Source organism: Vigna radiata, chromosome 2 (genome assembly GCF_000741045.1).
Source record: "Vigna radiata var. radiata cultivar VC1973A chromosome 2, Vradiata_ver6, whole genome shotgun sequence".
In the NCBI taxonomy this organism is placed as follows: Eukaryota; Viridiplantae; Streptophyta; class Magnoliopsida; order Fabales; family Fabaceae; genus Vigna; species Vigna radiata.
The window spans coordinates 3,533,487-3,550,984 of NC_028352.1; the positions used below are offsets into that span (position 1 = coordinate 3,533,487).

At 34.1% G+C, this 17,498-nt stretch overlaps 2 protein-coding genes across 2 annotated transcripts; one reads left to right on the forward strand and one right to left on the reverse strand.

Moving 5' to 3' along the window:
• The first annotated feature begins 133 nt into the window (after positions 1-133).
• Positions 134-11,866, forward strand: LOC106778408 (AP2/ERF domain-containing protein PFD0985w-like). The gene has a single exon (XM_014666369.1). It carries the CDS (start codon positions 134-136, stop codon positions 11,864-11,866), a length of 11,733 nt encoding a protein of 3,910 aa, XP_014521855.1.
• Positions 11,867-15,346: 3,480 nt separating this feature from the next.
• On the reverse strand, positions 15,347-16,994 carry LOC106755274 (protein JINGUBANG). Its single transcript, XM_014637389.2, has one exon. It carries the CDS (start codon positions 16,911-16,913, stop codon positions 15,507-15,509), a length of 1,407 nt encoding a protein of 468 aa, XP_014492875.1. The 5' UTR covers positions 16,914-16,994; the 3' UTR covers positions 15,347-15,506.
• Positions 16,995-17,498: the final 504 nt, after the last annotated feature.

The following is a 17,498-nucleotide window of genomic DNA, read 5'->3' on the forward strand; positions in this document are numbered from 1 at the left end:
CACAAATGCAACCTGAGACAAAAATTCTTAACATTTTCAAATGTTGTTTCCTTATGTTACAGTCTTTGAAACCAACAAAATCTAACATTTTCCATTGAATTCCTCGTTGATGTTCGTTTTCTCTAGATATTGAATGACAAATGCACATGGCGGCGGCTCCATGTTAGTGGAGCTAAATACACACAACGCCTTGCATAAACCGAAATTCGAAACGTTATCACCTTATGAACCAACCTCATTTATCAGTTTCAACAGTGAGGACGATGATTTCAACCTTAACCATAGTCACAATTACGACGATGCCAACAGCAATAATGCCTCTCCCTACACCATGTCCCCATGGAACTACCATCCCAACACTTCTTCTCCGATCAAAAAGTCTCCTTGGTCATTACCCAGCTCAACCGGAAACCACCACAACGAAGATTATTATTCCCCGGAAACTGAGCTCATTGGATCCCTCGTCCGCGAAACAGGTCACATTTATTCTTTAGCTGTTTCTGGAGAATTGTTATATGCAGGCTCCGACAGTAAGAACATAAGAGTCTGGAAGCATCTCAAGGACTTCACCGGTTTCAAATCAAGCAGTGGTTTGGTCAAAACCATAGTAATCTCTGATGGGAAGATTTTCACCGGCCATCAAGACGGAAAGATTAGAGTGTGGAAAGTTTCATCCAAGAATCCATATAACTACAAACGAATAGGGAGCTTGCCCACGTTTAAAGAATACGTGAAATCCTCCATGAACCCAAAGAACTACGTGGAGGTTCGACGAAACCGAAACGCGGTGAAGGTGAAACACTTTGATGCCATTTCGAGTCTAAGCTTGGACAAAGAAGCAGGGCTGTTATACTCTGGATCGTGGGACAAGACGCTGAAGGTGTGGCGTTTGGCGGATTCAAAATGCTTAGATTCTATCCCTGCACACAATGATGCAGTGAATGCGGTGGTAGCGCTGCTTGAAGGAAGCGTATTAACAGGGTCTGCAGATGGGACGGTGAAGTTATGGAGGAGAGTGAACGTGAAAAAGGGGGATAAAGAGAAGAAGCCTAAACATGTGTTGGATCGGATTTTGCTAAAGCAAGAAAATGCTGTTACAGCGTTGGCAGTGAACTGCATGGCTACAATAGTTTACTGTGGTTCTTCAGATGGGTTGGTGAACTTTTGGGAGTGTGACCATAAAGGTGAGTACTTGCAGGGTGATGTTTTAAGGGGTCACAAGCTCGCCGTGCTTTGCCTTGCCACGGCGGGGAACCTCGTATTCAGTGGCTCAGTGGATAATAATGTGTGTGTGTGGAGGCACAGTGAAAATGGATTCCACACATGTCATTCAGTTTTGATAGGTCATACAGGACCTGTTAAGTGCATTGCTGTGGAGCAAAGGGAACAAGGATGGATTGTCTATACTGGGAGCTTGGACAACTCGGTGAAGGTCTGGCATGTGTCTGAACAACTGTTGGAGGCCACCATCCAATGCAAGACCACTTTGAATCATATCAGTTCTTCCTATTCCTCACCAAGAACAATGAGTGTTAATTCTTCCATAGCAGAAACTAATTGTTCCACCCCATCAAAGTCCATTATTAGCAATGAAAACGACCTTGATAACCCTAACAGTGATGCTTCTATCACCACTCCCACTCACGATAGAGAAGACAGATATTACATTTCGGCTGACATTCATGACCACAGGCACAACAGAGATGATTATGGGAGGAACACAAATAATGCTAAAAGCATTAAGAATGACCATAGAAATGTTGATGATGATAATAAGAATGACGTCAATGACGTTAAAAGGGTAAGTAAAAACACTCACACCAACAACAATGTTGATATTGGTAGACGCATTGGCAATGACAATGAAAACCACCACATTCATGGTCATCAAAGTAACCACAATGGTGACGACGATGTTTATAAGAGAACTGATTGTAATATTCATAGCACTACAACTAAAGGCACTCACAACATTGAATGCAATGCTAAAAGCATTAAGAATGAGAATGACAACAAATTCAACAACAATTATAGCATTCATGCTGGTAAAAGCACCAACGTTGACAACAGTTGTAACATGGATGGAAGTAAAAACAATGATATTATCAACAATAATAAAGTTGATATTAGTACAGGGATCGACTATAGCAATGGTGGTGCTTATGTCAACAACAAGAGCAATTACAGTATTGACAGAAGTAAAGAAGTTGACAACAATAACTACGACAATCATGGCACTAAAAACATTAGCAATGACTTCGACAACCAATACAACAATCATACCAGTTATGGTGGTAAAAGAATTGACACGGATAACAATCACAGCACAAGTGTAAGTAAAAATATTGACATTAGCAACAACAAGAACAATGCTGATATTGGTAGATACATTGACAATGACAACACATATCACAATACTAATGGTCTTAAAAGTAACAACAATAGCGACAACAACCATAACAATGGTAGTGCTCATGCCAACAACAGAAGTAGTTGCAACTTTGAGAGCATAAAGAGTAAAGACATTGTTATTAACAACCAAGACAATAACACTATTAAAGGGATTGAGAATGACAATGACAGCAAGTACAAAAAGAGTGTTAGGACTAAAACCACCAACAATAAAGACAACTGCAAAATTGGTGATGTTGAAATCAATGGAGACAAGTGCACCAGTGTTGATGATATTCGAAGTATTAAGTATGAAAGTAACAACGAACAAAAAGATGAAGATATTGTTAAAGGCATCAACCTCAATTATAACCGCTGCAATGAAAAAAACATTAAGAATGACATCAATGTTCACAACAAAGGAGAAGATATATGCAACCACGACAACAATTGTAACAATGGTAGTGGCAAAAGCATTGACATTGACAACAATCGCAACATCAATGCAGGTAAAAACACTGTCAATCAAATTAGCAATATGAACTATGATAGTGGATATGCAAATGGAAACAATATATGCAATAGTGATAGCACTAAAAGCAATGACAATGACAATACCAACAAATATCACAAGAATGTTAGCAATAAAATTAATGACATCAGAGACAAAAATTCCAATAATGATCTTTCCAACAGTGGTGGCAATGGAAACAACATTCATCCAAGTGCTTATCACAATGGAAATAATATCCAAAATAGTGATAATGCTAAGAATAAAACCGATAAAAGGAATGCAAAAGCATTTATGAATGGCAATAACAATATCTATGACTCTAGTGATTCTTATGTCAACAACATCACTACCAGTATTGATACTAAAAGAGCTGGAAATGATAAGAATATTATGAAAGATAATAGTTCTAAGAGTGATGATGATAGAAACAACATTCATACACGTGCTTATCACATAGAGAATAATGTCCAAAATAACGATGATGTTAGAAATAGAGAAAACAAAAAGGACAAGAGAAATAATAAAACTTTAACAAGTGGTGACAATAATATCTATGATTGTGGTGATTCTTATGCCAACAACACGCCCAACAATCATGATGTTAAAAGAGGTGGAAATGACAAGAAGATTGTGAAAGGTGATAATGTTAAGGGTGATGACAATGGAAACAACCTTCATGCAAGTGTTTATCACAGTGAGAATAATATCCAAAATAGTGATAATGCTAAACAAAAAGTTGACAAAAGGAATAATAAAACTGTTATGAGTGGTAACAACAATATTTATGATTGTGATGATTCTTATTTCAACAATATCCCCAACAGTCATAATGTTCAAAGTGGAGGAAATGACAAGAAAATTATCAAAGATGATAATTCTAAGAGTAGTAGCAATGGAAACAACATTCATGCATGTGCTTATAATGACAATAATATCCAAAATAGTGATGGTTCTAAAAATGGAGGAAACAAAAGTGACCAAAAAAGTAATAAAACCTCTATGAGTGGTGACCAAAATATTTATGATTATGATGATTCTTATGTCAACAACATCCCCAATAGTCACGTTAAAAAAGGTGGAAATGACAAAATGATTATGAAAGATGATAATTTTAAGAGTGGTGACAATGGAAAGAACATTCATGCAAGTGTTTATCACAATAAGAATAATATCCAAAGCAGAGATGAAGCTAAAAATAGAGAAAACAAAAATGACAAAAGAAATAATAAAACATCTATGAGTGGTGACAATAATATTTATGACTGTGATGATTCTTATGTCAACAACATTTCCAGCAATAGTGATGCTAAAAGGGGTGGAAATGACAAAAAGATTGTGAAAGATGATAGTGCTTCTAGAAAAGTTGATAGTAATTTCAAGAATGGTGACTTTAAGAGTGGTGTTAATGTTGGCAACACAAGCAACATTAACAACTCTAAGGATAGAGTCAACAATTGTTATGTTGCTTACGAGAAGATCCATAAGAATGATGATCCAAAGATTAGTGGCAATAATTACAATGCCAACAATAACGGAACTTCTAAGAGTAAAGGTCATGCTGATCATACTTGCAATGGGGTTTATGGTAATAATATTCCAAACAATGATGATGACACAAAAAATAAGGACAATGGTAATCACATTCGCAACATTGATTGTGTTAGAAAAGACAAAGACAAAGACAACAACATCAACAAAAATGTCAATTCTAAGAGAATTGAAAAGGGAAACAATGATCGTAATAGTGTTTATGACCATAGGAATGCCATTTGCAATAATGACGATGCTAAAAAAGGTAGCAACTATAATAGCAAGGGCAATGATAATAGTTCCAAGAGAGGTGACCATGATGTCAACAATAACAACCTTCATGGCAACGCCAACCCCAAGAATGATGGTGCTAAAAGAAATGTTAGTGAATATAACAACCTAAAAAATAATGGAGTTTGTGACAGCAAAAGAAATAGTCATACAGATAAAAGAAGTTCCTACAATGAAGAACTCAACAAAAATAACATTGAAAGAAAAGACAATAGTAACAATTTCAACGACTACAACAATGAAAGCAATCTCAATAGTAATTCAAACAACATTAGCAACAATGTTAATTCTAAGGGCAATGGAAAGGGAAACAACAATAGCAATAATGTTTACGACAATGGGAATCTCATTTACAATAATGGTGGTGTTAAAAAAGTAGGCAATTATAATGACGACAATAATGATGGTAGTTCTAAGAGAGGTGACAAAGATGACAACAATCTCAATCTTTTTGGAAATGTCTATACCAAGAACGATGGTGCTAAAAGAAATGTTAGTGACTATAACAACTTAAAAAATAATGGTGTTTGTGATAACAAAAGAAATAGTCATACAGATAAAAGTAATTCCTACAACGAAGAACTCAACAAAAATATCAATGAAAGAAAAGACAATAGCCACAATTTCAATGACCACAAGATTGAAAGCAATATCAATAGCAATTCCAACAACAACGTTAATTACAAGGGCAATGGAAAGGGAAACCCCAATCGTAATAGTGTTTACGACAATGGAAATGTCATTTGCAATAATGNTGGTGTTAAAGAAGGTAGCAATTATAAAGACCAAAATAATGATGGTAGTTCTAAGAGAAGTGACAATGATGACAACAATCTTAACCCTTTTGGGAATTCCCACTCCAAGAATGATGGTGCTAAAAGAAATGTTAATGACTATAACAACCTAAAAAATAACAGTGTTTGTGATAGCAAAAGAAATGGTAATATAGACAAAAGTAATTCCTACAACGAAGAACTAAACAAAAATAGCACTGAAAGAAAAGACAAAAGCAAGAATTTCAACGACTACAAAATTGAAAAAAATCTCAATAGCAATTCCCACGACATCAACAACAATATTAATTCTAAGGGCAACGAAAAGGGAAATAACAACCGTAATAATTTTTATGACAATGGAAATGTCATTTGCAATAATGATGGTGTTAAAAGAGGTAGCAATTATAATGACAAGAATAATCATGATAGTTTTAAGAGAGGTGACAATGATGACAAAAATCTCAACCTTTTTGGAAATGACTACCCAAAGAATGATGGTAGTAAAATAAATGTTAGTGACTATAACAACCTAAATAAGAATGATGTTTATGGCAGCAAAAGTAATACTCATACTGATAAAAGCAATTCCTACAATGATGACCTCAACAATAATAACACTGAAAGAAAAGACAACAGAAACAATTTCGACAACTACAAGACTGAAAGCAATCCCAATAGCAATTCCAAGAACATCAACAACAATGTTAATTCTAAGGGAAATGGAAAGGGAAACAACAATCGTAATAACGTTTATGACAATGGGAATGTCATTTGCAATAATGACGGTGTTAAAAAAGGTACCAATTATAATGAGGTGGATAATTATGCTAGTTCAAAGAAAAGTGACAACGATGACAACAATTGCAACAATTATGGCAACGCAATCCTCAAGAATGATGGTGCTAAAAGAAATGTTAGTGACTATGACAACCTAAAAATTAATGGTGCTTTTGGCAGCAAAAGTAATAGTCACACTAATAAAAGCAATTCCTCCATGGTTGAATTCAGTAATAATAATACTGAAAGAAATGACAATTGCAGTAATAATGTTTATGACAATTCGAATGTCATTGACAATAATGATGATGTTAAAGGAGGTAGCAGTTATAACGAAAAAAGTAATGATGATATTTCTAAGAGAGTTGACCATGATGACAACAATCCCAACCTTCATGGCAAAGCTAATCTCAAGAATGATGGTACAAAAAGAAATGTTGGTGACCATAACAGCCTAAAAAATAATGATGTTTGTGATAGGAAAAGAAATAGTCACACAGATAAAAGCAATTCCTACAACGAAGAACTCAACACAAACAACACTGGAAGAAAAGGCAATAGCAACAATTTCAATGATTACATTATTGAAAACAATCTCAACAACAATTCCAACAACATCAACATTAATTCTAGGGGCAATGAAAATGAAAACAACAATCTTAATAGTGTTTACGACAATGGGAATGTTATTTGCAATAATTATAATGTTAAAAAAGGTAGCAATTATAATGACAAGTATAATGATGGTAGTGCTAAGAGAGGTGACAATGATGAGAACAATCTCAACCTTTTTGGAAACACTTGCCTCAAGAATGATGGTGCCAAAAGAAATGTTAGTAATTATAACAAACTGGAAAATAATGGTGTTTGTGACGCCAAAAGAAATAGCCATACAGATAAAAGAAATTCTTACAATGAAGAACACAACAAAAATAATACCGAAAGAAAAGAAAAGAGCAACAATATCGATGACTACAAGATTGAAAGCAATCTCAATAGCAATTCCAACAACACCAACAACAATGTTAATTGTAAGGGCAATGCAAAGGGAAACAACAATCGTAATAGTGCTTACGATAAAAGGAATGTCATTTGCAATAATGATGGTGTTGAAAATGGTAGAGATTATAATGACGAGAATAATAATGGTAGTTCTAAGAGAGATAACAATGATGACAACAATCTCAACCTTTTTGGAAATGCCTATCTGAAGAATGATGATACTAAAAGAAATGTTCGTGACTATAGCAACCTACAACATAATGGTGTTTGTAACAGCAAAAGAAATAGTCATACGGATAAAACAAAATCCTACAATGAAGAACTTAACAAAAATGTCGCTGAAAGAAAAGACAATAGCAATACTTTCAATGAATACAAGATTGAAAGCAATCTCAATAACAATTGCAACAACATCAACAACAATGTTAATTCTAAGTCCAATGGAAAGGGAAATAACAATCGTAATAGTGTTTACAATAATGGGAATGCCATTGGCAATAATGATGGTCTTAAAAAATGTAGCAATTATAATGACAAGAATAATGATGGTAGTTCTAAGAGAGGTGACAACGATGACAACAATCTCAACCCTTTTGGAAACTCCTACCCCAAGAATGATGGTACTAAAAGAAATGTTAGTGACTATAACAACCTAGAAAATAATGGTGTTTATGGCAGCAAAAGTAATATTCATACTGATAAAAACAATTCCTATAATGGTGACCCCAACATAAATAGCACTAAAAGAAAAGACAATAAAAACAATTCCAATGACTACAAGATCGAAAGTAATATCAATAACATTTCCAACAACATCAACAACAATGTTAATTCAAAGGGCAATGGAAAGGGAAACGACAATTGTATTAACATTCATGACAATGGGACCGTCATTTGCAACAATGATGGTTTTGAAAAAGGTAGAGATTATAATGATGTGGGTAATGATGCTAGCGCAAAGAAAAGTGACAACGGTGACAACAATTACATCTTTTATGGCAAACCCAACCCCAAGGATGATAGTGTTAAACAAAATGCTAGTGGTTATAGCAACTTAAAAGGTAATGGTCTTTGTGGCAGTAAAAGTAATAGTCATACTGATGAAAACAATTCCTACATGGATGAACTCAATAATAGTTGTACTAAAAGAAATGACAATTGCAACAATCCAAGCGACTACAAGATTAAAAGCAGTCTCAATAGCAATTCAAACAACATTAACAACAATGTTAATTCTAAGGGCAACAAAAAGGGAGACAATGACTATAATAGTGTTTTTGACAACGAGAAAGTTTTTTGCCATAATGATGGTAGAAATTATGATGAAAAGACTAATGATGGAAGTTCTAAGAGAGGTGGCAATGATGACAACAATTACAACCTTCATGGCAACACCAACCTCAAGAACGATGGTGCTAAAAGAAATGTTAGAGATTATAACAACCTAAAAACTAATGGTGTTTGTGACAACAAGAGTAACAATCATACAAATAAAAGCAATTCCTCTTACGTAGAACTCAACAAAAATAGCACTGAAGGAGAAGACAATAACAACGATTTCAACAATTACAAGATTGAAAGCAATCTCAATAGCAATACCAACAACATAAAAAATAATGTTAATTCTAATGACAACGGAAAGGGAAACAACAATCGTACTAGTGTTTACGACATTGGGAATGTCGTTTGCAAAAATGATGTTAAAAATGGTAGCAATTATATTGATAAAGGTAATGATGGTAGTTCTAGAAGAGGTGAAAATGATGACAACAATTGTAACCTTTATGGCAACTCCAACCCCAAGAATGGCGGTGCTAAAGGAAATATGGCTGACAATAACAACCTAAAAAGTAATGGTGTTTGTGGAAGCAAATTTAATATTGCTACTGATAAAAGCAATTCCTTCGACAATGAACTCAATAATAAAAGCATTAAAAGCAACGACAATTTCAACAATCTCAATGACAACCGGATAAAAAACATTCTCAATAACAATTCCAACAACATCTGCAACAATGTTAATTCTAAGGGTAACGGAAAAGAAAATAACAGTCGTAATAGTGTTTACGGCAATGAGAGTGTCATTTGCAATAATGATGTTGTTAAAAAAAGTAGAAATTATAATGACGAGGTTAATGATGGTAGTTCCAATAGAGGTGACAACAATCACAACCTTTATGGCAACGACAACCACAAGAATGATGGTGCTAAAGGAAATGATAATGACTATATCAACCTAAAAAATAATAGTGTTCTTGGCAGCAAAAGTAATAGTCACACGGATAAAAGCAAGTCCTACAACGATGAACTCAATAATAATTGCATAGAAAGCTATGATAATTGCAACAATCTCAACGACTACAAGATTAAAACCAATCTCAATCAAAATTCTAACAACATCAACAACAATGTTACTTCTAAGGACAATCGAAAAGGAAACAACAATTGTAGTAGTGTCTACGACAATGGGAATGTTTGTTGCAATAATGATGGTGTTAAAAAAGGTGGAAATTATAATAATGAGGGTAATGATGGTAGTTCTAAGAGAGGTCGCAATGATGACAAAAATCGTGACCTTTATGGCAACTCCAACTGCAAGAATGATGGTGTTGAAAGAAATGCTAAGGACTATAACAACCTAAACAATAATGGTGTTTATGGCAACAAAGGTAATAGTCATACTGATAGAAACAATACCTACAACGATGAACATAAGAATAATTGCACAACAAGCAATGACAATTGTAACAATCTCAACGATTTCAAGATTAGAAGCAATCTCAATAGCAATTCCAAAAATATCAACAACAATGTTAATTCTAAGGACAACAGAAAGGAAAATAACAATCATAATAATTTTTACGACAATGGGAATCTCATTTACAATAATGGTGGAGTTAAGAAAGGTAGTAATTATAGTGTCAAGGGTATTGATTATAATTCCAAGAGAGGTGACAATGATGACAACAATCGCAACCTTTATGGCAATGTCAACCCCAAGAGTGATGGTGCTAAAAGAAATGTTAATGACTATAACAGCCTAAAAAATAATGGTGTTTGTGGCAGCGAAAGTAATAGTCATACTGATAAAAGCAACCCCTACAACGATGAACTCAACAATAATAGCACTAAAAGGAATGATGATTGCAACAATCTCAATGACGACAAGATTAAAAGCAATCTCAATAGGAATTTCAACGATATCAATAACAATGGTAATTCTAAGGGCAACGGAAAAGGAAACAATAACCATAATAGTGTTTTCGAGAATGGGAATGCCATTTGTCGTAATGATGGTGTTAAAAAAGGTAGCAATTATATTGACGAGGGTAATGATGTTGATTATAAGAGAAGCAATAATAATGACAACAATCGCAACCTTTATGACAACACCAACCCCAAGAATGATAGTGCAAAAAGAAATGTTGGTGACTATAACAACCTAATAAATAATGGTGATTGTGGTAGCAAAAGTAATAGTCATACCAATAAAAACAATTCCTACAAGGATGAACTCAACAATAATAGCACTGAAAGAAAAGAAAATAGCAAAAATTTCAACGACTACAAGATTAAAAGTAATCCCAATAGCAATTCCAACAATATCAACATCAATGTAAATTCTACGGGCAACAGAAATGGAAACAACAATCGTAATAGTGTTTACGACAATGGAAATGTCATTTGTAATAACGATGGTGTTAACAAAGGTAGCAATTATAATGACGAGGGTAATGCTGGTTATTCTAAGAGAGGTGACAATGATGACAACAACAACAACCTTTATGGCAACATCAATGCCAAGAATGATAGTGCTAAAAAAAGTGTTGGTGATTATAACAACCTAAAAAATAATGGTGTTTGTGGGAGAAAAAATAATAGTCATACTGATAAAAGCAATTCCCACAAGGATGAACTTAACAATAATAGCACTGAAAGTCATGACAATTGCAACAATCTCAATGACTACAAGATTAAAAGTAATACCAATAGCAATTCCAACAACATCACCAACAATGTCAATTTTAAGGCCAACGGAAAGGGAAACAACAATCGTAATAATGTTTACGACAATGGGAAAATTATTTGCAGTAATGATAATGATGGTAGTTCTAAGAGTACTGACAATGATAACAACAATCATAACCTTTTTGGAAACGTCAATTCTAAGAATGATAGTGTTAAAAGAAATGTTAGTGACTACAAAAACCAAAAAAACAATGATGTTTGTAGCAGCAAAAATAGTAGTCATTCTAGTAAAAGCAATTCTTACAAGGATGAACTCAATCACAACAACACTGAAAACAATGACAATTTCAATGATCTCAACGATTACAAGATTAAAAGTAATCTGAATAGAAATTCCAATGATAGAAACTACAAGGGTTCTGAAAGCATCGGGAACAATATCAATCAGAATCGAGACCATGCTAAAATCAATAATGATGTTAGCAATAATAAAATCAATGTCAGCAGCTTACATAATAACTCAAGCAATATTTTGCTAAACAACAACAGTGATATTGGTGACTATCGAAACGAGAACGAGAGACATTTGCAAAGTAGAAATCAACAATGTAATTAATTATGTACAATATTTTATTAGTTTATTGTAAAGTGAAGTTAATTAATGTTTGGGAAGATGTATATATTAGATTGTATGTATATACATTGAAGTGAAATGAAAGAAGAAAAACAAGTTGATATGGAATGGAAGTAGATCTTATTCAGAATTATGAATTTTGAAACTTAAAAAGAATGATAAACTAGTTAGGTTTCTTTGAAAAGAACACTTAAATTACTTTGTTTACTCTTTTATTAAGTAAGATATAGAAAGCTATGCTTGTATTACCTCGAAGAAACTAATATCAGTATTACTTTTATTATCTTTCACCTTCAATGTACACAAAATAACTAACATATATAAATATCTTTTTTATTTTATAATTCCTCTACACTCTAATTTTATTTTAGATGATATATTTATTTATATTATTTTAAAATATAGTTTTAAAAATGTAATTTCTTAAGCCAAGTAAAATCAATTAGAGTACGTATATATGGCTTTTTAACCTTGACCTTGTATCACATATATAGCCTTAATATATTCTTTCTTTTTATAATTTGTTACTTTGTTAACTTCGTTTTAATTTCTTAATTATTTTTTTTTGTCGTATTTCATTTACACTATTTTCAATTTTTTCTTCTTCTTTTCGTGCTTTATATGGGGCTGTGTTACATTATGTTTTTTTTTTTAAAAAAAACAATAAGGTGATTCAAATGTGAAAAATAGAGATAGATTATGTTTCCAATTTTTTTAACAAAATGAAAATTTATTTATATGTTTATAACTATGAATTTGATTTATTCAAAAAAATAACTGATTTTTGTGACTATCTAATTCATTTAAAATAGGTTTTATATTTTTTTTAAGGGTTAAATATGTTTTTAGTCCCTATACTTTGGAGCGATTTTGGTTTTAGTCCATTTTCAAACTAAGGTATAATTTAGTCTTTCAACCTTAGAAAACTCTGGTTTTAGTCTTTTTTACCAAATTTTTTTAACTTTATTTGTTGTTTCAAGCACGTTTCATTATAGCATTTGGATTGTTTACACTGTTTGACACATTTTTGATTCAATGTTAAATGAGAAACGCGTTTGAAACAACAAATAAAGTTAAAAAAAATTGGTAAAAAAAGACTAAAATTAGAGTTTTCTAAAGTTGAAGGACTAAATTGTACCTTAGTTTAAAAATGGACTAAAACCAAAATTGCCCTAAAGTATAGGACTAAAAATGTATTTTACCATTTTTTTTAATGTTTTGAATATTTTAAAAAACTGAAGTAAACTCATGAAAAACTATTAGAATTTATTATTTTTCTGTCTCGTTGGATACACTCATTTTACATTCTGAATGTATCCAAGTGCTGAAATGTGAAAATATGATAATATGCATTGTTTCAAGTTTGATAACACAAACACATACTCATATGATAACTATATTTGAAAAAACCAAATATTTAACTAATTCTAACATTTATGTCCTATTCACAACTACTACATCTTGTATTTATAAAATACATATTCAAATATTATATTACGTATTGTTGGAAGAAGCCATATATATCCATCAATATTTATGTAATAATTTTTTTATAGTATTATCTACAGTATAAAATATCTAATACAAAATAGTTCCAGCTATTAAATTCAATCACTGTAAATATATTATATATTAAAATCTAGGAAAAAAAATAACTATTCACGATAATCTAATTGATTTGGTATAATTTCTTTTTTATAATATAAACTACTTAATTTCTGGATTTTGTTTACTTTGAGAAAAAAAAAAACATAACATTTTGAGAAAATAGTTCTTTTATGAATATTTTTGAATCAGATTTCTAACAAAAACATTATCTTTCATGGAGGGGAGGAACCTTACAAATTTTACTAAAGAAAACATCACTGTTATTTTTATTAAATTAGTTAGTGTGATAACAAATTTAAATTTCAATAAAAATAAAGTATTATCTCTCGATTTATAAAAAAAAATCTATTAATAATATTAAGAATTATATTTAAGTATTCATATTTCCAAAAATTATGATTATCGTTCAGTACCAAAATCTTATTTCTATAGTAAACGTTTCGTTAAGTTTGTTTATCCTTTAACGAATAAAATTCCTAATTTTTACATATTTATTTACTAGTAGTCTAAGGATAATAATATATTTAATATATTAAATTGAGTCAATTACTAATGATTAAGTGGTTATTATAGTGTATTGTAATGCTCTATAATGCACTTGCAGTTATTTTTATTTTTAAATTTTTAAAGTTTTTAATTAGGCATGATCTTGTAATTTGTAGTTTATCATTCTGAATAAAATATAAAAAAAGTTTTTATTATGGAACATGTGTTCTATAATGCATTGCAGTTATTTTTATTTTTAAAGAACCTAAAACTGATCAGAAAAGAAATCAGAATTACCAAATTTTTAACAAAAAGACACATAATAGAAGCAAAAGGAGTAACACATACCGAAAAACAGAAATACAAAGCTATGCTTCTCCACCCACGTTTAAAACACACGTTATCCTCAACGTGTGAAGTGGAGAAACAACCAAAAACAGAACCTAACCTAACCGGTATCAAAATTTATTTTTTTCATTTTTATGAAAAACAACGTAATATCAACTTGTTGTATAATGAGGTTTTTACTTTTACTTATATATTATCGATGTAAAACTTTCAACATTATCTACACTTTAATTTTGATTTATCTTAACTTATTAAAATTTCAATTAAAATTGTGGTACAGAATTGTAAGTCTAACATAATTTTATAAAATTGGTTTGTAACGTAAGATTTATATCTATTTATATACTTTAATTTGATTTTTCTCAAGTCGATATGAAACTTTCAATACATTTCTTCATGTGGAAGTATAAATATCTCAAACATGAGACTATATGTTAATGAATGATCTAATAGTGAGTAGACCCAAATCGTTACAATGGACTTTAACTCATTATGATAGTATAACTTACAAGTCTGTTTTGTGAGATTAAGATAGACTTAAAATTAACTTGGATTTGTTCGAGAGTTTATTATCGGTTTCTTCAAACATGTCCAACCACCTGTGGTCTTCAAACATGTGCACTGATGAAATGGAACCTGCAAGCACAAACAAAGATTGAATGCGCTAGCTGCGGAGTTGTTTTCTCCATTACAGTTTTATTGATAAGGATTGTTAGAATTTAATTAGGTTGTGTGATATGAGTTGGTTGCAGGAAGTGTTATAATATGTTAATTAGTGAGAGTATTATGATGTGATGATGAATATGTGGAGGAGAAAAGATGAGCTCACCCGCTCTAGAAAATAATTCTTAGTAGATATTTTTACTTCATTTGTCTTAGTCTTATTGCAAGTGGGGTGAATGGTTGCATCCGTGGAGCAAAGTCATGCGCATGCAGGAGCTGGAAATATCGTATCCATGCTACATGGTAGGTCGTCGTGTCGATATAATTTTCCCAGTAATTCCTGTTGAAAACTAAATATCATTAACTTTCCACTCTAAGATGAATTTCCAATAAAACTTGGTTCACTTCACTAATTAACTTTTGCAAGGCTTGTACAAACTGGAGTGTAAAAAATCCAATTAATGACATGCGTATTTACAAGTTTATCGATGACTCAGCTAATTAACCAAAACAATGTTTATGTGGTAAATGGACCAGGACTGGCCCAGCTTTGGAACGAGCTCAACTCCGGCGCCTGTTCGGACACGCGCCACACCTTCACCGACTTGTCCAAGCTCCCCGTATACACAATCCACCGCTGATCATCTTTCTTGTTGCGAGGCTTCTCCGGTTGCGCCTGATCCTCCTCCACGGCGATACATTTAACAGGACCCACGTGACCCGTCAGAACCGAATGGCAGGTGTGGAACCCACTCTCGTCGCGCTTCCATACGCACACTTTCTTATCAGCAGACCCACTGAAGAGAAGGTTCCCCGCCACGGCCAGGCAGAGCACGGCTTGCTTGTGACCCCTCAAAACGCCACCGTGCGTGAACCCACACTTCTCGTCATTCTCCCAGAAGTTCACCATACCATCGGAGGAACCGCAATAAAGCACCGTGCCCGCACGGTTCACCGCCAGCGCCGTAACCGCGTTCTCCTGCTTCAGCAAAACCCTGCCCAACAGATGCTTCGGCTTCTTCCCCTTCTCGTCGCTCACCCTCCTCCACATCTTCACCGTCCCATCCGCTGACCCCGTCAACACGCACCCTCCGGGCATCGTCACCACCGCGTTCACCGCATCGTCGTGCGCGTTGATCGACTCCAAGCACTTGAAATCCGCCACGCGCCACACCTTGACCGTCTTGTCCCACGACCCGGAGTACAGCAAGCCTTCCTCCTTGTCCAGACTGAGAGACGAAACGGCGTCGAAGTGCTTCACCTTCACCGCGTTCCGGTTGCGGCGAACCTCCACGTAATTCTTTGGGTTCATGGAACACTTCATGTAATCTTTGAACGTTGGCAAGCTCCCGATGCGTTTATGCTTGCTTGGATTCTTGGAGGAAACCTTCCACACTCTGATCTTACCGTCTTGGTGGCCGGTGAAGATTTTTCCGCCGGCGATTATTATGGTTTTAACTAATCCACTGCTTGATTTGAAGCCGGTGTAGTCCTTGAGATGCTTCCAGACTCTTATATTCTTGCTGTCGGAGCCGGTGTATAACAAGTCACCGGAAACGGCCAAGGAATATATGTGACCCTCTTCGCGAACGAGGGATCCGATGAGGCTGTTGCCGGGGAGGTGGTCTTGGTGGTGGTGGAGGAAGGGGTTTATAGCGGGTGAGGCGGGTAAAAGCCATGGAGACTTGTTGAGAGGAGATGAAGAATGGTTTGGGTAGTTCAATGGGGACATAGAGTAGGGAGAGACATCATTGCTACTATCGGTGTAGTTCATGTGTGCGGCGTTGGTGCGGTGGTTATATTGGAAGTTATCGGCATCGTTGTTGATGGGTTCGGAGTGCAACAAAGCTCCAAATTTGGGTTTGTGTAAGGGCTTGTGTGTGTTTGGCTCCACCAACATGGAGCCGCCTTGTGCGTTAGTCATTGGATAAGAAGAAACTAAGGAGAAATCTTAAAATGCTTAGGTTGTGTTTGTGTGAAGGAATTGAAAGTTGAGGCAGAGGTTTGTTAGAGGGATATATATAGCGAGAGGTGTAGGGAGATTGGGGTGATGGCTGGGCGACACGTGTGACGGAAAGCCAAAACAACGGGAAGATTTATGTGTGGGAGAAGGCGATTTACGAATTGTGAATTGTGATTGTTATGTTTGACTTTTGAATATCCATACCGGGAAGAGAAGGGAAGGGATCGTCTAATGTTGACCTTTTTGGCTTGTCAAAAAGCAGCTTTTTAGCTTACGTCACCATGACGTTAAGGCATCTTTTCCTTTCCACATGCCGTGTCCCTTCAGCTGGACACTTCCAATATTAAAATTTCCTTCCTTATTACCACAACACATTCATGGCGTCTGTCAGTTACATAGCACCATATATTAGAAGGGTTGTTTGTTGAATTCAACACGTTTAGTGGGTAAATTTAACTTCCTTGTTCCCACTGTCACAACTCCAAACACGCCCCAACCGCCCATCACCCAACATTCTTAATTACCCAAAATATGGAAATGATTTTT

Coding starts and splice junctions, on each gene's coding strand:
- LOC106755274 (XM_014637389.2), bottom strand. CDS start 16,913: ATGACTAACGCACAAGGCGGCTCCATGTTGGTGGAGCCAAACACACAC.